Source organism: Hoplias malabaricus, chromosome 10 (genome assembly GCF_029633855.1).
Source record: "Hoplias malabaricus isolate fHopMal1 chromosome 10, fHopMal1.hap1, whole genome shotgun sequence".
NCBI classification, from domain to species: Eukaryota; Metazoa; Chordata; class Actinopteri; order Characiformes; family Erythrinidae; genus Hoplias; species Hoplias malabaricus.
Genome location: NC_089809.1, coordinates 10,974,698 through 10,994,813, shown reverse-complemented (window position 1 = coordinate 10,994,813; position 20,116 = coordinate 10,974,698). Strand labels below are relative to the sequence as shown.

Below are 20,116 nucleotides of genomic sequence, written 5' to 3'. Positions count from 1 at the left end.
TAGAGAAGGACTTGGGTCACGTGATTTTTCGAAAGCTTTTAGTAAGGTCACATCACCAGAGAGAAGGCAAATGATGATTAGATTTATTCATGATCAGGAAGTGGAGGCACAACAGCAGCATCCCAGGAAAAACAAGGCCAGTGGCTTCAATAGGAGAATCTATCGAAGCAGAAGATCACTTGACAAGAATTGTGGGCGATGGAGGCATGTCGTATTTAGTTTTTCTTGGAGTAACGTCCTTCCAATTTCACTAAATTGAAGGAGATTGGAAATTCCTGGTAGACGTAGGTAAATAAAAACTACATGTCCCAGAGTGCATTGCATTAACTGCTGGCATTTGTATTATTTTATTATTATGATTGATTTTGCCATATATTTGTTTCAAACATGTAAGACCGAATATATATCATAAAAGAGGAAAAAAATTAGAAAGCCTGTAAACCCATAAATGCTCCAGTTCAGTGGTTATAGATAAGGAGAACACAGACTAGTTGGGGAAATGCACTGTACAGGTGCTGTTAAGGTGGTTGGTGATGTAGCACATAAAGGACACATAGAATTGGTGGCACTGAGCATGCATTAACAGTGCCAGTGGAGCTAAGTATAGCCCTAGTCACCAGGGAGGCCAGTGTGGATTTACGGATGTTGACGCTCAAGGGTAAGTTGGGACTGTAAAGCTAGTTTGGAGTTTGAAGGGTCTGGGAACGCCAGGTTTCACTGTTGAGCCTTCTGTAGGTGTCGTGGCCTTAATTCAGAAAAACACTGAAGAGAGGGGATGCCCACCTGATGACACCTGTGAAGAGTTAGTGATGCAGTCGGGGGTTTGGGTACTCATGTGATGGGCTCAATGAGTAACCATAGCAGTTAATGGTAGCTGGTTGCTGATTGGAACATAAATGACCACAGGAACCCTAGTGGGTATGTGTAGGAAATGTTGCTAGATGTAGCTGGTTGCTGATCGGATCATAAACGGTCACAGCAACCTTAGGGTCCAGCTGTAGCATTGAAGCAATGGATGGTGTGGCTGCCTGAAGGAAGAGACAGGGGTGGGCCCTATGTGAAGCTCTAATAGATTGGAATAGGATATTTTACAGCTTAATTTATGTATGATTATAATTAATTGGCTATATCCCCCAGCAATATATTTTGTATTGAAATCCAATTTGAATTGTGGCAGTTTGATTGTTTGAAAATCTACATCGGATTTCTTGTGTTTTTTTATCAATCTATGGGCGTTTCTCATCATTTTACACTGCCAGGAAGGAAAAATGGACAGCAACAGTGAGGAATGATCCATTCAAAGCATTTTTTATTTAATTGGAGTTGTTTAGGAAAGATAAATTATTACAAATTTAATTGATTTTTTTTAACCAATTTAATTAAATTGGTTTTCTGAAAATTGCTGAGAAAATAAAACTTTATATTCCTTAATCCAGGATCTTGTCATTCATTTATGAGAATATGAAATTCATTTTTTAATTAAATACATATAATGGGTTTTAAATTTTGTATTGTACATGTTATTTGTAGGTATTGTATGTATGTGTTCTTTTACAAATTTAGGAGCATGATATGTTCAGTCTGATGTCGGATATAGTTCTCATTGAAAATCCAAAAAAATAGATTTGGTCGCAAAATTTGTGTGCTTTGACAAATAGCTCCATAACAAGTACAGGACATTTACCAAGCAAGATATAACCTATACTTATATTCCTACACACCAGCTTGTATGTGTACTTTTTCACAGGCCAGATACTTTGAATAATGTACATTTAAGGCTGTATATAAAAATATAGTATCTATGGAAAGCACACATTCTGCACTGCACTGCACTGCACTGCACTAAGATAAATACCACAAAGAGAAGACTTTTTGGCGCACTTCCTCATGTATACACACTCACACATGGTCTAGAGTCTTCTGTAGAGCAGCACACTAGTTTGAACACTGGGGCCAGTGATGGGGGAAGAAACAGCTGCTGAGTGTGTGTGTGTGTGTGTGTGTGTGTGTGTGTGTGTGAGTGAGTGTGTGTGTGACCGTGTGTGCCCATCTGTTGCTGTAGTCATTTTGATGCCGACTGGCTGAGGGTCAGAGACATGGTCAAGTATCAGTGTTCTCTCTCTCTCTCTCTCTCTCTCTCTCTCTCTCTCTCTCTCTCTCATTCTCTTTCTGTCTCTCCCCTCCTCTCCCCCTCCTCGTCTCCCTCCCGGCCTGCTCAACCTCAAAGCTATTCTGTCCCAGAGAGAGTGTGTGTGGGTAGTGCAGAACAGTAGTTTAGCAGTTGTGGTCTTTTCTGTGTGTGTTTTTGGTTAAAGATCAATGAAAAGCAATATATACTGCCATGCTTTATTAAAATGTGTGTGCCCAAAGCAGGCTGTTGCTCAAGGGTGCCAGGATAAATATCTTACACATACACACATGCTGGTGGTTCTGTATTGGTCTTAATTATCATTTACTTTTGTATTGTTTATGTAGAAGTGTACTGTCCCATTTAAACCTATGTTTAATCCCAGCAAATTCAGTAGTAGCTTCACTAGTGTTTTAAAATATAGGAAATTCCTCGTGTGAAAGTACCTTTGTGTGTGTGTGTGTGTGTTACATAGGGAGATTGTAGCAGCAGAATCCCAGACAATGAGATAAAAGCCTTAATTTATAGTTCAGCAGCAGTGGCAAAAAAGTGAAAAGGACACAAAAATCGTCTCCAGAATTTTATTTCAACTGCCTGGCTTTCCTAATCATTGCAAACCAGCATCAGAGATGTGAGCACAAGATTTTTACTTTGCTTTTATATCTAAGGGAGTGCTAAATGGAGCAATTAAAAACACGAGCACATACAGGTACGTACACTGTTCTTTATTAACCCAAAGGATATTTTTTCTGCTGGAAATTAAGTAGTGTTTACTGAGTGACACATCCTGCTCCCTTTCATTTGGTGGCTTGGTATTGTATTGAGGAAACGATCAAGCTAAAATTGGGTGTTGTCCTGAACTGCTGAGTATGCAGCCTTTTTCCTTTTCTCACTATTCATCATCAGAGGGAGGGTAATGTTGAGAAAATTATAGTTATAGAGGCTTATATGGATATAAATTTGTGGATTATATTATGTGACTTTTGTATATGTGACTTAATGTTTATGTGCCCTCAGATGCAACAGATGATTATTTTTTATTGAATTATTATTATTTTTTTATATTTTATTATTATTATTTTTTTGTTTAGGTATGAATTCCTGTGCAGGACACATTCTGTGTATTTACAGAATCAGTGTCAAATGTATCCCATTAATAGAGCTCTCATTTAAAAAATTATATATATATAAAAAAACGGATTCCAAAAATGTTGGAACACTAAACAAATTGTATGAATGCAATGATGTGGAGGTGCCAACATTTAAGATTATATTCAGAACACAAATCACAGATCAAAAGTTTAAACTGAGAGAATGTATCATTCGAAGGGAAAAATATGTTGTTTCAAAATTTCATGGCGTTAACAAATCCCCAAAAAGTTGGGACAAGTCCATTTTATACAACTGTGTGGCATCCACCCTTCTTCTTACAACCCTCAACAGATGTCTGGGGACAGAGGAGACCAGTTTCTCAAGTTTAGAAATAGGAATGCTCTCCCATTCATGTCTAATACAGGCCTCTAACTGTTCAATCGTCTTGGGCCTTCTTTGCCGCACCTTCCTTTTTATGATGCGCCAAATGTTCTCTATAGGTGAAAGATCTGGACTGCAGGCTGGCCATTTCAGTACCCGGATCCCTCTCCTACGTAGCCATGATGTTGTGATTGCTGCAGAATGTGGTCTGGCATTATCTTGTTGAAAAATGCAGGGTCTTCCCTGAAAGAGATGACGTCTAGATGGGAGCATATGTTGTTCTAGAACCTAAACATAGTTCTCTGCATTAATGGTGCCTTTCCAGACATGCAAGCTGCCCATGCCACAAGCACTCATGCAACCCCATACCATCAGTGATGCAGGCTGCTGAACGGAGCATAACAACTTGGGTTATCCTTGTCCTCTCTGGTCCGGATGACATGGCGTCCCAGTGTTCTCTAAAGAACAGTCTTCCATTTTGCCACACTACATTTTAAAAGACCCTTGGCCCAGTGCAAACGTCTGAGCTTGTGGAGCTTGCTTAGAAATGGTTTCCTCTTTGCACTGTAGAGTTTCAGCTGGCAACGGCGGATGTGTTCATTGACAATGCTTTCTGGAAGTATTCCTGATCCCATTCTGTTATTTCCTTGACAGTGGCATTCCTGTTTGAGGTGCAGTGATGTTTAAGGGCCCGGAGAGCACGAGCATCCAGTAGAGTTTTATGGCATTGACCCTTAAGCACAGCAATTGTTCCAGATTCTCTGAATCTCTTGATGATGTTATGCACGGTTGATGATGATAACTTAAAAGTCTTTGCTATTTTATGCTGGGTAACACCATTCTGGTATTGCTGCACTATCTTTCTGCGCAACAATGGTGGAATTGGTGATCCTCTTACCATCTTGGCTTCAGAGAGACACTGACACTCTGAGAAGCTCTTTGTATACCAAATAATGTTGTCAATTGACCTAATTAGTGTTAATTGGTCTTCCAGCTGTTCATTATATGCTCAATTTCTTTTTTCCAGCCACTTATTGCTACTTGTCCCAACTTTTTTGGGATTTGTTGACGCTGTGAAATTTTGAATCAACATATTTTTTTCCTTTAAAATGTTACATTTACTCAGATTAAACATTTGATCTGTCAATCTATGTATGATCTATGTTCTATTATGAATAAATTATTGACATTTGCCATCTCCACATCATTGCATTCGGTTTTTATTCACAATTTGTTTAGTGTCCCAACTTTTTTGGAATCTGGTTTGTATACCCACTTACAGAGCAGCCATATCCATATCTTAAATTTGTGCTTGTTTTTATTTGTGCATTTTCAATGCTCCATAGTCTAAAAACTCCAGGTGCCATTTTTCTGCCATGAGCAGAGAGAGAGCAAGAGTGATAGAGAAAACCTAGTGTACCAGACTGAGACACTTTTTTTTAAACACATTTACAGACAATGGGGCTTCGTATACAACTTAGACTGGTTTTAAGCAAGCCATCAGACTGTTTTGTTGTTAGTTATTTTGATCATTTGACAGGCCTAATTTACATTATTGCACTGTTAAAAATATCTGAAATTTTAATATGTACACTTAGACAATCATGTTTAATACTTATCTTTTTTTCCTCACTAATGCTCCCTTTAGATCCCTCTGACCTTTTCTTCTTTACTCTTTCTCATCTTTGGCCTCATTTACAAGAAGTAGTTAACTGCTTGAGTTGATGTAAAGCAGGTCTGCCCTCCCCCCTCTACTCTTACAAACACACACGCACAAAGCCCACCTGCTTAGAACTGGAGTTACATTTTAACCACTGAGTTTTCCTCTGTTGAATGCATACCAAAATACACTGGAGAATCTTACTTTGCAAGAATTTTTTTTAATTGACTAAGTTTACATTAAAGGGCCTCTAATTTACTGATCCAAAAAAATAAATGCATGGGCAAAGTCTCCACATATCTAGCGTATTCAGGGCATGTTGAGAGATGACAGTGTGCTCAAATACCCCTGAATAGAGCAGGTGTTTTTCTGATTAAATACACACACACACACACACACACACACACCTATTTACCCACAGCAAGCATATTCTTTTAACCTATTCAGAGGTCAGAGGTGATGGCATTTGTAATGTTTCTTTTTTTCTGCATGCATGATCGATTTTATCAGATATATTTTTCAAACATGCAAGACAGAATATATAATAAATGAAGAAAGGATTTTAAAAAAAGAAAGCCTGTAAACCAATACACACTCCAGGACACAGATTAGTTGGGGAAATGCATTGTAGAGTTTCTGTTGTGGTGGTTGGTGATGTAGTACGTAAAGTTCACATGGAACTAGCGACACTGAGCATGCTTTAACGGTGCCAGTTGGGCTAGGTACAGCCCTAATCACCAGGGAGGCTAATGTGGATTTACGGTTGTTGAGGCTTAGGGGTAATGTAGGACTGGTAAGCTAGCTTGTATTGGGGTTGGGCTGGTATGCCAGGCTTCAGTGTTGAGCTTTCTAGAGGTTGTGGGCTTAATTCAGCAAAACACTGATGAGGGGATGTGCCTACCTGATGACACCTGTGAAGAACTAGTGATGCAGTGGGTGGGTTCTGGTACTCATATGATGGGCTCAATGAGTAACCACAGTGGTTAATTGTAGCTAGTTGCTGACTGGATCATAAACGGCCACAGTAAACCTAGTGGGTATGTGTAGGAAATGTTGCTAGATGTAGCTGGTTGCTGATCATAAACAACGTTCCCTGGTTTGTTTATATTCAGAAGCACTGTGTCTTTTAAGGCGAAATGATATGTTTGAAGACAAAACTACTGTAGATTGTAGGTGGCAGAAGTTTGACTTGTCTGTAAGTTTTTTCACTGTTTGAATTACCACAGAAACTCAATTGTAAGTTTAGACTGTAGTGTCTAGCTACAGCATTGAAAAAATGGAATTTTGTGACTGCCAGTAGGAAAGTAGTGGGTTAGGCCCTGTGTGAAGCTCTAATGGATTGGCATAGGATATTTTATCTTGTGTATGATTATAACTACTGGAAAAGTTGTGATTTTATAATGCCATCTATACATAAATCACTGACTTGTTTATTCTCAAAAAAATATTTTTTTAACACACAAATGTATAGAGTAATTACTTTTAATGCTTTGGCTTACCAACTTAAGTTGTATTTTGTTAGTATAAACAAACACTCAGTTACATCAAATTTTCTTTTTTTTTTTTTTTTTTTAAATTACTACATGTTTTATTCATTTTGGAACTGTGGATACTAATTGTTTTAGGTTTACTGGTGGAATCATTGCCCAGAGACTGACCTGAACGGCAAGCATATGCACTATTTGTCTATAAATCCACACTATTGTAGCATGTGCAGAATGAGGTGTGGTATCTTGCTGAAATACACATGGGCATCCCAGGAAATTATGTTGCATTGATGACAGCATATTAGTTTATTTATTCATTTACTGTAACTGCTTTACAATTTTCAGGGTTGCGATTTGTCCACACAGTAAATTCACCAGTGTTAAATCAACACTATTAGTGTTAACTTAACACTGAGAGTGTTAAATTATTACACTAACAGTGTTAATTTAACACTAATAGTGTTGATATAACACTGGTGAATTTGCTGTGCAGGACATCCTGGACAGGGCCCCAGTTCATCTAAGGCATCATACACTCACAGCTTTGGACACACTTGCATAGACAATTTACCTACTAGCGTGTGATTTTGGCCTGTGGGAAGAACCCAGAGCATCCAGATAAAACCCACACAGACACAGGGAGAACTCCTTAAAGTGACCCTTGAGTTGTGTATCAGCGACACTACCTGTTTTGCAACTGTTACTCTGTTTCCATTGTCTAAGATGAGCTTGGGCCTGGAAAACTTGGCAGCATTTGTTCATATTATTAATATATGGCTTTCTACTTGCATAATGGTATGTTAAATTATTATTATTATTATTATTATTATTGTTATTATAGATGTAATGGCATACTAAGTTACAACAGTTTTCCAAAGTTCTCCTAAGGTCATGTAGCTATATCAATCAAATGCAGTGACGTCTGAGGGTCATCTGTTGCTGCACAGTTTGTGTTGGTCTTTCTCTAGTCCTTCATTAGGTGAAGCAGGACACTTTTTGTTTGGTGGACTATTCTCAGTCCAGCAGTGACACTGAGACCTTTGAAAACTCAATCAGCACTGATGTGTCTTATCCACTTATGTTCAACACACATTTACACAACACCACCATGTCTGTGTCACTGCAGCACTGAGTATTATGCACCACCCAAATCATACCTGCTCTGTGGTAGTCCTTACTATTGAATAACAGGGTTGTGGGAGGTTAGTCAAGTATGCAGAGCAATAGATCTGCATCAATAGAATACAATCTGTAGAACTACAAAGTGTATGGTCAGTGGAGCTGAGGGAATCGACCGTGAGAGAAGGAACAAGGAGCTGTTCAATGTTAAGGTTGATTTGTGTGTGTGTGTGTGTGTGTGTGTGTGTGTCATCAAGATTGAGTAGAAATAAAGCATCTTTTTGCAAGCAAGGATGGGTTCTTTCACCATTTCCTGCCATACATTGTGAGATATTTGTCAGTCATTTTGAAGACAATGTTTCTCAGTACAAGCTTGCTAAGTCTTGAGGTCTTTCACTGTCTGTAGTTCATAATGGTATGGAAAGATTGAGGGAGTCAGGGGAAGTCTCAGTGCGTAAACAGATATAGCCACATGGGCTCAGGAGTATTTTAAAAGTCATTGTAACTTAACACAGTCTGCCAATGCCAGTCTGGCATCAAAACATGCCGGCTGAAACCTTTGTATTATACACAGAGGAAGTCACACCAGTGATCGGAGATCGACTAAAAAACAGTGGAAATGTCTTATGTCGTCAGATGAGTTCGCATTTCAGCAAAAATTTATTCTATGTGCCAAATATAAAACAACACCATCCAAACTCAATACACAAAACACAATAGATTGCAAAAAAAAAATTTATCTGTGATTGCACGGGGGGTCATCATTGCCCACAGCATTGGTAAATTGTGTAATGTGAAGGTACCAGAGGCTTATATTAGTATTTTGGAGAGATATATTTTGCCATCCAATCTAGGACCATCTTCTATTGAAAAAATATGGCACATCTTGAAGAGAAGATTCACTGTTGTGCAATTCAAGTGTTGTATACTGCAAAAAAGCAAAAATGGGCAGAAATTCCACCTACTAAATTGCAACAATTACTGTATTTAATTCCCAAATAACTAAAAAGTATAATTAAAAGAAAAAGTGAAGAAAAGAAAGTTTTTTTGTCTATTTTGTCTCATTTGAATTAGTGTTAATTAATGAGTGAATCTATACTGTGTATTTGTTCTGTTCCAGCTTATTCCCTGATTTTGAAACAACTAAAATTGCTATACACATTATGTGCATTATTTTTTCTTTTGTATTCTGTGTTACATATACAAACACAACCATGCAAAAACAGGCATGCTGACTGCATCATTCTCTTCTTAGCTATCGCAGAGTCACACGCTCCAACAGTGTCACCACTGCAGTACAGGCTGACCTTGACCTGGCAGAAGGTTTAAACAGTGACCCAGTGGATCATACTTTGGGCCAGCTCCCCAGTCTGAGCTCCACCATGCGGCAGCTGTCCAGGGACTCAGCCACATCAACTGTCAGTATCCAGGGCTCAGGCAACCACTACCATGCTTGCATCCAGGATGACTACACAGAAGTGGACTTTGATCCATCCATTCTGCCTCCACCTGACCCCTGGATGGACGGAGGCGTGGAAGAAGAGAGTGGAGGAAGTGTGGCTAGCTCCGTATGTCCACGTGACGGACGTTGGTTCCTCAAGCTGCTGCAGGCCGAGGTAGAGAGGATGGAGGGATGGTGCCAACAAATGGAACAGGAGCAGCATAACAATGAGCTGCCAGATGAGAGTGAGTAGTATCTTGGCAATAGTTAATATAGAACCAAATGTCGAAAAATCTACTTTTCTTTCTCCTTAAAATGTAAAAAAAAATGGTTGGTTTAGTAATAAGTAAGTGACATTTATAATCCATCAATTACTAGCACAATGTTGTCACGGTTGCTGGGAGACAAGGATGCTGACTTACATGCAAGAAAGACTTTATTAACAAAACAAAAGCACAAACATAAAAACACGAACTTGACACATTAACTAGAACTAAACACAACACAAACAAACAGAAACCAACCATGAAGTAGTGGTGATGTGTAAGACACAGAAACAGAAACAGAAACATCTACACACACATAAGACCAGAGAAGGGAGCACTGAAACAAAGGGAGCTATAAAATTTACAGGAGGACAAATAAGGAACACCTGAGAAGGAAAACGGGAGTGCAGGGCAACAAAGGAGGGACAGGTGGAAACACTGATGACAAAGTTGGCTAAGGTGGAGACAAAGGGAGAGACTGGAACAAACCAAAAACAAGGGACCAAGGGAGACACAAACACACTAGACAGGGCAAAAGCGTGACACCTGTGAAGTTAAGTAAATCCAAATGCACTTGTATATTTATACAACAATGTATATTAATTGTCAGCCTTTTGTGTTATTATTTTGCTGTCAATTTTCAACCAGAGGAGAATGGATAACCTTTTGAGTCTTGGTTCCTCTCAAGGGTCTTCCTAATGTTCTGAGGAACATTTTCCTTACCACTGTTGCCTTGTCTTGTTAACTAGGACCTGGATTTCTGTTAAGCTACTTTGTGACAATGGCAGTCATAAAAAGAATTATACATATAAATTAGTATTTTATTAAAATCCATAAAAAATGATGGGCTATTGTCCATTTTTATAACTATATGACAGAGTAAAAATCACGATTATACAAGATTATTTGTGGCTTGAGGCAAGTGTGTAGCAATTTGCATTAAATGTAGTCTGTGTACCTAAGCATTTACTAACTGTTTGCTCTATTTACCTTGTACGTCCAGTGTCAAATTACATCATGGTCAAATTGCCCATGTGACTGCTTAAAGAGTAAAGGTTGAGAAGATACATCACCACAGTAATTTAGGCATCTGGAGCACCTATCAACCCACAGTAATTCAGTGATTATATTTTCTTCCTAAGTCAGAAAATACAAGTTTATTTAATTATATTAAGAACAAATTATTCTGATTCTGTAATGCATTTTTTGCCGGACTGCCTGCCGGGCCGGCCTAGAAGAGGCATATGCGCTTACTGACAGACTGACACCTAATGTTGAAAAGCACATATGTGAGTACGAACTGTTAATTCAGTCATATTTCACAGGGAGAAATTAAGGTGGCGCCACTACACCCTCTGTTGTTACTTCAGCCATAGGTCCTCTTTTCCCTGGACCCTGGAAGTACTTTTTTTGGTACCTAAAAGATGCGTGTTCAGAGAGTTGAGAGCTGAGTTGGGACACCCTAGAGCTGCTTCAGCGCTGTAGGTCCACCATCCACCACGGTGCAGCTCAGTGTTTTACTGGAGCCTTGAACAGAAATGTACTGAAACTTGTTGAGGGAATATTTATCATAGTCTCTTCTTTATGTTTGGAGAATGTTTCTCTGACCCAGCCTTTTGTTTTCTACTTTATATATAACAAACTGAAAGTCATCTTTTCTATTCCTATAACGACAGGAATACACGGGAATCTCACCGTTACTGACTTTCTGATGAGTAAATTACATCTACACAGCTTTTTGTTTAACTTTACACGAAAACTCACAAAATCTCTGAATTATTAAAGCCAGAACATCAGAGCGAGGTGTTGCTCAAAATAAACGAGTCTGTGAATTTGTGACAGCACCATTTTATCAGTCGGACCTTTATAGAAAACTAAGTCAGTAATAAATATCTAGTTCCCAGTGATGCCCTGTTCCTGTATCAAGTATAGATTACTTGGTTGATAAAATGTTAAGGAGCTTGGGTTTAGAAATGTTCAAAAACTTAAATGTTATCTTGTTGCTTTCTGGCAAACGAGTTGCTTTAATGTCATATCAACACAGTGCTTCAGTTTTGTAACCTTGTATGAACAGAAAATAAAGGCTTTCCATGATCATACATACACTGTCAGCAACTGACAAGATAAACTATTTTTATAGTTTGTTATCATTTGTTATTATTGTGAACAAAGACGTTGATATGAAGCACCAAATCGTCTCCAGACCTTCAAAATACAAGGGTCTGTATTTTGGGCTTTCCTGTTTTTGAAATGCCAGAAAAACCTCTGTGATTATGGCTAGTTTCTCTTTCTTCTTGTGTGTATACTGCAAGCACATTAGATCTTCACTGTCTCCAATCATGGAACTAGACACATTTAAATAGGAGCACAAAAATGAAACCAGCAAAACAGCTAAAAAGCAAGACCTGCTTACTTGTTCACCTTTCCTGTAAGCTTGCACTGAATGTGAGCTTTGGCTCTTTCTCATTTAAAGGAACAGGTGCTGAGCTGATCTGGACAAAGCATGTAACAGACTTTCCATTAAGGGGAAAAAAGTATAATATGTCCCCTTTAATATAAGTGCAGAACAGAAGGACTGTGAAATGTGCAGGGTAATGTTTGAGATGAACTAAGCTGTGGAATCTACATGATGTTATTGTGGTTTTCTGTCAAGAGCCTGTATTCTTTGAGCTTTCCTCATGACCGCTGTGACCAGTGGCAATTGCTCTAAGACTGCAAGGGAAGCTCAGCTTCCCCTAAAAAGTTAAAAAAGTAAGTGAACAAACATATACTGTTGTGTATACATGTCATTGAATAAATATGCACTACAACGCGCTCAACTTTTGTTCAGAATCAGCTTCTTATCACTGGTAAAGACGCGGCTTTCCTCTCAATCATTCGCGCAGTTTCACAGTGATTTAAACAGTGCGGACGCTGACCATCTACAGAGTTCAATAGCGAAGCAGCGAAGTGATTGGATAAATGCTGGGCTTTGTCCCGCCCATCGGACGCTCAGCGTCTCTGGGGGTCTATGGGGCAGTGGGCTGGACTCGGCTGGCCACTTTTTGATTGACAGCGAACTGAGCGAATCAGCAATCCTTTGATGTAAAGCTCTGTGGGAGCACAGGCGGGCACACTTCACATGGGCCAAGGCCGATTAAGCAGGCTAGCTCTGCTGGCCATTGAGAGGACACTAGTAAAGTCCCTGGAAAAGACGCCTTGTTGGTACAACAGATCATTTTCTTAAAAAGGAACGGAGGGTAGAATTTACACATATATATATAAACAAACACATTTTATGATGTAGGCCGAAATTGAGCTTCCCCTCCTTGAAAGACCAGCATCTGCCACTGGCTGTGACTGAAGTCTAATCTCTTCTCACTACAAATCTGTCAGTACACAAGGCCAAGCCTGGTCTTTACAAGATACTGTTTACGTTCAGAATGGTTAGTCCTGTCCTTTCCTTATTTTTTACAGCTTATATACACACACATATAGACATACTATCTCTGTCTTTCTCTCTCTCTCACACACACACACACACAGTCTGCTTGTGAAGTGGCATTGTCTGTGTTCATATTAGCTGAAAGTCTCTCTCATACACATAACTTTTTACCACAAGGACACCTTGCTTTCTCATTGTTCTTTCTTTTTATTCTGTCACTCTCATGATTTCCTCCCATGTTTTTTTTTTTTAATATTCATTCATTCATAGTCTGCTTATCAAGTTCAGTGGGTCTGGAGCTTACCCGCAAGGCAAAAACACACCCTGGAGGAGGCGCCAGTCCTTCACAGAGCGACACACACTCACACCTAGGGGCAGACCCATTTGGATAGGGGAGAACACAATAAAGTTCACACAGACGTACCTGTTGTGCCACCGTGCTGCCCTATTTTAGAAATACTGTTTACTAGGGGCGGCACGGTGGCGCAGCAGGTAGTGTCACACAGCTCCAGGGGCTTGGAGGTTGTGGGTTCAATTCCTGCTCTGGGTGACTGTCTGTGAGGAGTTGGTGTGTTCTCCCTGTGTCCGCATGGGTGTGCTCCGGTTTCCACCCACAGTCCAAAAACACACGTTGGTAGGTGGATTGGCAACTCAAATGTGCATGTGTGTGTCTATTTTGCCCTGTGAAGGACTGGCGCCCCCTTCAGGGTGTATTCCTGCCATGCGCCCAATGATTCCAGGTAGGTTCTGGACCCACCTTGACCCTGAACTGGATAAGCGCTTACAGATAATGAATGAATGAATGTTTACTTATGTTTTTTGTGGAAGAAGAAACTGTCCTCTGTACTTTTGCCACATATTTTATTTATTGTTCCTCGATATCAAAACTCTAATTGTTTCAGTTAATGGTATATATACTGATCCCCCTAACATTTTGTTGGTTCCCTTTGTATCACCAAATCTGCTCAGACCCATTAAGGAATGGAGTCCACAAGTCCTCTGAAAAGTTTCCTGTGGTATCTGGTACTAAAATGTTAACAGCAGATCCTTTAAAGGGGAAATATGCCTTTACCACTAATAAATACAGTTCCATGAGGTCTTAATGGGATATCTGTGACATGTTGGCCAAAATACCACAAGGTTCAAACAACATAGCAGCATTCTCATGACACTAAACAGCCCTTTTCAGAACAACTTGTTTCAGAGTAGGGCTGCAACTAATGATTATTTTGATAATCGATTAATCTGGCGATTATTTTTTCGATTAATCGATTATTAATCGGATAAAAAGGAAGACAAGCCAAATTGGGTTTCCTGTCTGTTACTAGCATATTCAGGATACCATCAGTGAGAACAGCTGCTTGCTGTGGTGTGCAGATCTTCTTCAAAACATAGTCAGCAATGCTGGGCTGTTTTTATCTGAGGTGAGAGAGAAAGTGTAGATATGAACATACACCTTTTTAAGTTAATAAGTACTGATCTAAAATGCAGACAACAATGCAGGTAAATTGAAATTACATAAATGGATATTGGGTGATGCTGCCATGTGCTGAGAATAAAAGGGAAATTCATCTAACACATATGATCAGATATCGTTAAGATATTTAAGATTTTAGATAACTAATGTTGTAATTGTATAAGGAACACACAACCTACCATTATTAAAAAGTAGCGTTTACATGAAGAATTAACCCAACCGTTACATTAATTTTATTTTATCAATATTTAACAGTGTATGTAATGTAATATACACTTATAATGTAATATACACTTGGCTGTGATACCCAAACACTAACACGCAATGCCAGTCAGAAAAATACCTTGAAAAAGGCTTTAAATATATTATATTAAAAATGTTTGGATTTTTTTAAAAATTCTGAATGTAACTGCCGCCACATTTAAGGTGGAACGGAAAACTCGCTAAATACAAGAGTGATATAAGTTTACTAAAAATGAGACATCTTGTTTAAGTACTCTAGCAGGCTCTAGTGATATTGAGTGAGAGAAAAAATAGAACTTGTCACTAACTTTAGCTTGACTATAACTACGGTTTGTTTTGGAATTGCTGGTCGAGCTGACACATTTAAGGTGGAAGAGAAAACCAGGGATGCTCATTCAGTGATCTTGTGCTGCTGTGCCATGCGAGATCAGCTGTGCACATTTTGCACCTATCGCTGTTCCTTGAAAGCGTTAATGTAAAGTGTTCCCATACTTTTGATGACTTGGGTCGTACATTTTTCTCTCTGCTTGTGCTAACATTATCCTCTGCTGTGACCGCCTCCGCCATTTTTCAAACCCTTCTTCCAGAGTTCGTCGCATGTAGCACTGTACCTATGTGTATAATAACTTAGACCAAACTAATCGATTATTAAATTAGTTGCAAACTATTTTAACACTCGATTTTAATCGATTTAATCGATTAGTTGTTGCAGCCCTTAACTTCAGCACAGTCGCAGGAATGAAATCTGAATGAGTAGAGACACTTTTGCTGCATTTTTGTTCTCTTTCTCTGTTCTTATTTTAAGCACATTTAATCAGTACACTTAATTCTCTGTGCTCATTTTGTCCTGTGAATCTTTGTCTTTGCACACTCACATAAATGCATGTCCAGCTGTGAGTAGAGATTCTCAAAGTAAGAGGTGGGACAATTCTAATGAGCTGGCACTCTGCAGCACAAAATCAAGACGAATTGTTTAATGTTACATGTAATGCTATATACATATTTAATGTTTTCAGCCACCAAAAAAAAAAAAAAACCTGACGGTTATATTTCACAGTTTGTGGCATGGTAGACTATCTGGAACCCGAAACTGATTTTTCCCCCACAATATGCCCCCTTTATGTCCTGTAAGTTGCAAGTCGCAAAGTTGTACTTTTACTTTTTAGCCTTGTAAATAAACATTCAGTGCCAGATTGGTAACTTGATATTCAGTTAAGTTTATAGTCTTTTTTTTTCTTTATCTTTCTGCCCTTTTGTGTTTCTCAGCACATTGGCTTTCCTTGGATGTTTATTTTGTTTGCAGAATAAACATTCACTTTGTTTTGTGGTGCGTCTGCATTTTAAGGTTCCACTTCTCACAACATTTATGGCACCTCACTTCAAAGGAACGGCAGTAAAATCGTAATCGTTTAACTCTAAAGGTCAAACATACACAAGAACACACATCAGGCATGTAGGTGTGTATTATGCTGGGATCACACTACACAAATTTAGCCTGATTTTGTCGTGTCTGACAAATTTCAGGTGTCTGAACCGAATATGAGCATCGGGGACAAGGAACGGTCATGACGTGTGACATAATCAAAGAACAGTGATGTGGTGTTTGGAATGCCCCATGACATCCTAATGAAAAGTCTAGCATGTTCTAATGTTTGGGATTTTGTTGCGCCTAGTCTGACATAAGTGTACTATTGCCAGTCTCCCAATAAAGACACGGCACATATTTATAAATCAAATCAAATCAAATTTATTTATATAGCGCTTTTCACAACTGATGTTGTCACAAAGCAGCTTCACAGAATTCCAGTAAGACAAAGATTTGACATGAAATGTAAAAAAACAAAATGTAAAACTCTCAAGTGAGCAAGCCAGGGGCGACAGTGGCAAGGAAAAACTCCCCCAGCTGAGGAAGAAACCTTGGGAGGAACCAAGGCTCACAAGGGGTGACCCATCCTCCTCTGGTCAATCTACTGGTAATAATAGTTAATAGTCCGTGAGAAATTTATAGTGCTAATCTGACATAGTGAGTGACATAGTGATTGACATAGTCTTGAAAGATTAAAATATTAGAATATAGACTAAAACATATAGTCTGGCCCCACTGTTATGTCAATATCAATGTCAATTTAGACCTTAGCATAAATTTATATTTTACCATAGTGACACAACAAATCACAAAGAGCCTGCTGTGCTTCTGTTATCTTGTATAGACTAAACCCTTGTTTTCTTTGTGTGTTTGCCTGTAGTACTTGGAAAAATTCGGAGTGCAGTAGGTAGTGCTCAGCTCCTGATGTCGCAGAAGTTCCAGCAATTCCGGGAGCTTTGCGAGGAGAACATGGTATGTGAAAATCACAAAACTATCACCAGAATTAGAAACCAGTACACCTCAATAACTTTGTTCTAATAGGAGAATGCACATGTTTGTGCTGAAATGCTCACATCGTCTGAAATGTAATTTATTAGTGAGGTTAGGTAATGATGTTATTTTAGATCACAAATGTCAAAGAGCCTAATGCTGGGAACTATTATATGCCTCTAGCCAGTTCTTGGCATTGGTTTTGGTAACCTTAATTTCATGTGTGGCATCTTCAGACTGCCACATTCTTTAGGCAGTACTTTTCTGTGGAGATTAATTGTAGGTGCACAGTTGTATATTTGTGCATACAGAGATTCTGTTTTTGTTTTTTGGGGGGTTGTTTTTTTTCCAAAATTTAATTGCCAATACTGACATAACTGTACAGATAAACAGCATGTTATTTGTAATGTCTCAGACAATACAGCTTCACATTTCAAGAGAAGTTTAGTTAGCAAAACATATCCAGTTTAGTTAAGAAATTTTGTTAGGTTGCATATAAATTATTACATGCTTTGGTCAAAATACCACAAAGATCTAACAACACTGCACTATACATACTCACTGCCTAAACAGCTCTGGTCAGCCCTGGTTTCAGCTCATGTCCCTTCACATGAGAATGAATCACAGTTTACATTCAGTGCAATAGCCCAAGAGTGAGGAGTGAATGAATAGGAGCTCTGGCTTTTCTCCATTTTCTCTAGGTTAGATTTGTTCTCTTTTCTTGTGTTTTGCCATATTTAATCAGTAATAATATATCTCTGGGTGGAATGCTGGCGCAACAACTAGTGTCGCAGTCACACAGCTTCAAGATCCTGGGGTTGTGGATTCGAGTGCCGCTCCAGGTGTATATAAAAAAGGGACCTGTATGGTGACTGGAGAAACTCAGGCAAGGAGACAGAACAACTCTGAAGTGACTGTATGTGAGATACAGGACAAAATAAGAATATCCTCAAACTTGGGCAGATCACAAAAAACTGACTGGGATGCTTTATTTGACTGTTTAGGGTTGGTAAGAGCTCCAGATCCAAAATTTAATGTGCTAATGCAATTAAAAGGTGATTTTTTACATAGTTTGTCCCCTCTGAAAAATACATTATATCTGTCAAAAACAGATATAATGGTTTTGATTTCTTGTTTTAACTGAATTGCATAGTATTTTCTTATCTCCTTTCTTCAGAACCCCAATGCCCATCCACGGCCAGTGTCACAGGACCTAGCAGGGTTCTGGGATATGTTGCAGTTGTCCATTGAAAACATCAGTTTGAAGTTTGATGAGTTGCACCAGCTGAAAGCTAACAACTGGAAATGTATGGAATCACATGAGCATAAGGTGAAATACAGAATTTGTGTTCAGTCACTTAGGCAAATAATGATTTTACCTTTAAAATCGTTATTATTTTCTGGTTTGTGTTCTTTGTTTACTGCATGATTGGTGACATTGTCTCAAATGGCGCTTTTCCACTGCATGGAACCTACATGACTCTACTCGACTCTACATGGCTACATGGCCACAGTCATGTCAGTCAGGAAATGCAGAGCTCATTCAAATCCAACACAAAAAGCTGCTTGTAAAATCTCTAGTATCTTTCACATTTATTTTTATCGGATTCACAGCGACAGCTTGTAACTTTATCTCAAGGTGTTTTGAAGAGGTTTATATGCTTGTTGGGCTGGTGGCCGACGAAAATTTCCAGTGAAAGCTGAACGTGCAACAAAACTGATCTGTGAGAATTAGGGGTGGAGCCATGTTTAATCCAAAAAACTAAAACAACACGCTAATACACTGTGAGTAAAGAGCGCATAACTTTACTGCCTCCGTTGGTGTGGTTTTCAAAGCCAGTTTTCCTGAGAAACTCCATTTTGCGGGGGAGCCCTGCCAGTGGAAAAGCGACAAAATACGAGGGTTGCATGTTCTTGCCTGATTTTATTGTGTTTTTTTGTTTATTTGTTTTGTTGTTGACAGTGATCTGGTTTTGAGATGCCACCTCCCTCACTGCACGCAGTATGTTGCTCACTCTCGAAGGCCAGCTGCTTCCTTCATTCAGAATTGGCCAGTGGGCTGCACCTGTACCCTACAAACATGGCTGCTGTCATATGTACTTAATCTTGCAGCTTTTGAGCTCTTACATCATGTCTATGATTGCTGCTTAATAGTACAAGCCTGCATCATGTTTTTTTTTTTTTTTTTTTGTCTTTGTTCAACATCCATGGCCACCAAATATAGTTCTTTCCATTCATATGAATGCACTATCCTTGTTCTTAGCAGCGCAGCTAACTGGTTTGTCCATTGCTGTCCAGGAGAAGCGAATACCTCCTCCAGTGCCAAAGAAGCCAGGAAAAGGTGCAGCCCTGCTGGTGAGGGATCGATCTCTGGAGGGCTCTCAGAGAATAGAGGCTCGCAAGCGTCTGCTAGCTGCTAAGCGGGCTGCTGCTACTCTGCGCCAGAGCTCTGCCACTGAGTGCATGGATAGCATTGAAATCTATATCCCAGAAGCCCAGACACGATTATAAACTTACAAGGATGCAAATCACACACACACACACACACACACACACACACACACACACACACAGTTAAAGCCTATATAGTTAAAACACATGCACATTTCAGACAATTAAAAGAGCTACATATGAACATGTAGTTCCACTATGAACAAACACACACCCACAAAATCTCACAAAACACAAAAGTTCTGAATGACAATGACTAAGGCAGGGTAGCTGTAACATAATCACTGCTTCTCTAGTTCCACGTTAAAAGGCAAAAGAAATACACTAAGAGCTTATACACTGTGGAAATTCTGACTGTATTTTTTATTACAATTTTTTACCTTTTAATCTCTTTCTATACGTTTTTCTCCCAAATTCAGCCAACACAGATGTAGCTCTATTTCATCTTCCTAAAGATTAATTTAAACGTTAGTAGAGACCATTTTTTACTGTTAAAGTGTATAAGCCTCAGATCATAAAACCCAACCCAAGTGTCAGTATTGCTGCAATATTTAAAGGGCAACTATAATCAAAGGCTTTGTCACACAAATG

General features: G+C 39.0%; 1 protein-coding gene across 3 annotated transcripts in view; it reads left to right on the top strand.

The window, feature by feature from the left end:
- dlgap1b (discs, large (Drosophila) homolog-associated protein 1b) overlaps positions 1 to 19,585 on the top strand; it is a 160,637-nt gene extending 141,052 nt beyond the window's left edge. For 2 of the 3 annotated variants that reach the window (XM_066683278.1, XM_066683280.1), the window contains exons 9-12: positions 9,123 to 9,553; positions 16,965 to 17,056; positions 18,252 to 18,404; positions 19,373 to 19,585. In XM_066683278.1, the coding sequence (XP_066539375.1) occupies positions 9,123 to 9,553; positions 16,965 to 17,056; positions 18,252 to 18,404; positions 19,373 to 19,585 (889 nt within the window). Of the gene's footprint in view, positions 1 to 9,122; positions 9,554 to 16,964; positions 17,057 to 18,251; positions 18,405 to 19,037; positions 19,259 to 19,372 lie in introns of those variants that run through there. The other variant, XM_066683279.1, reaches the window with a different exon arrangement.
- The last annotated feature ends 531 nt before the right edge of the window (positions 19,586 to 20,116 follow it).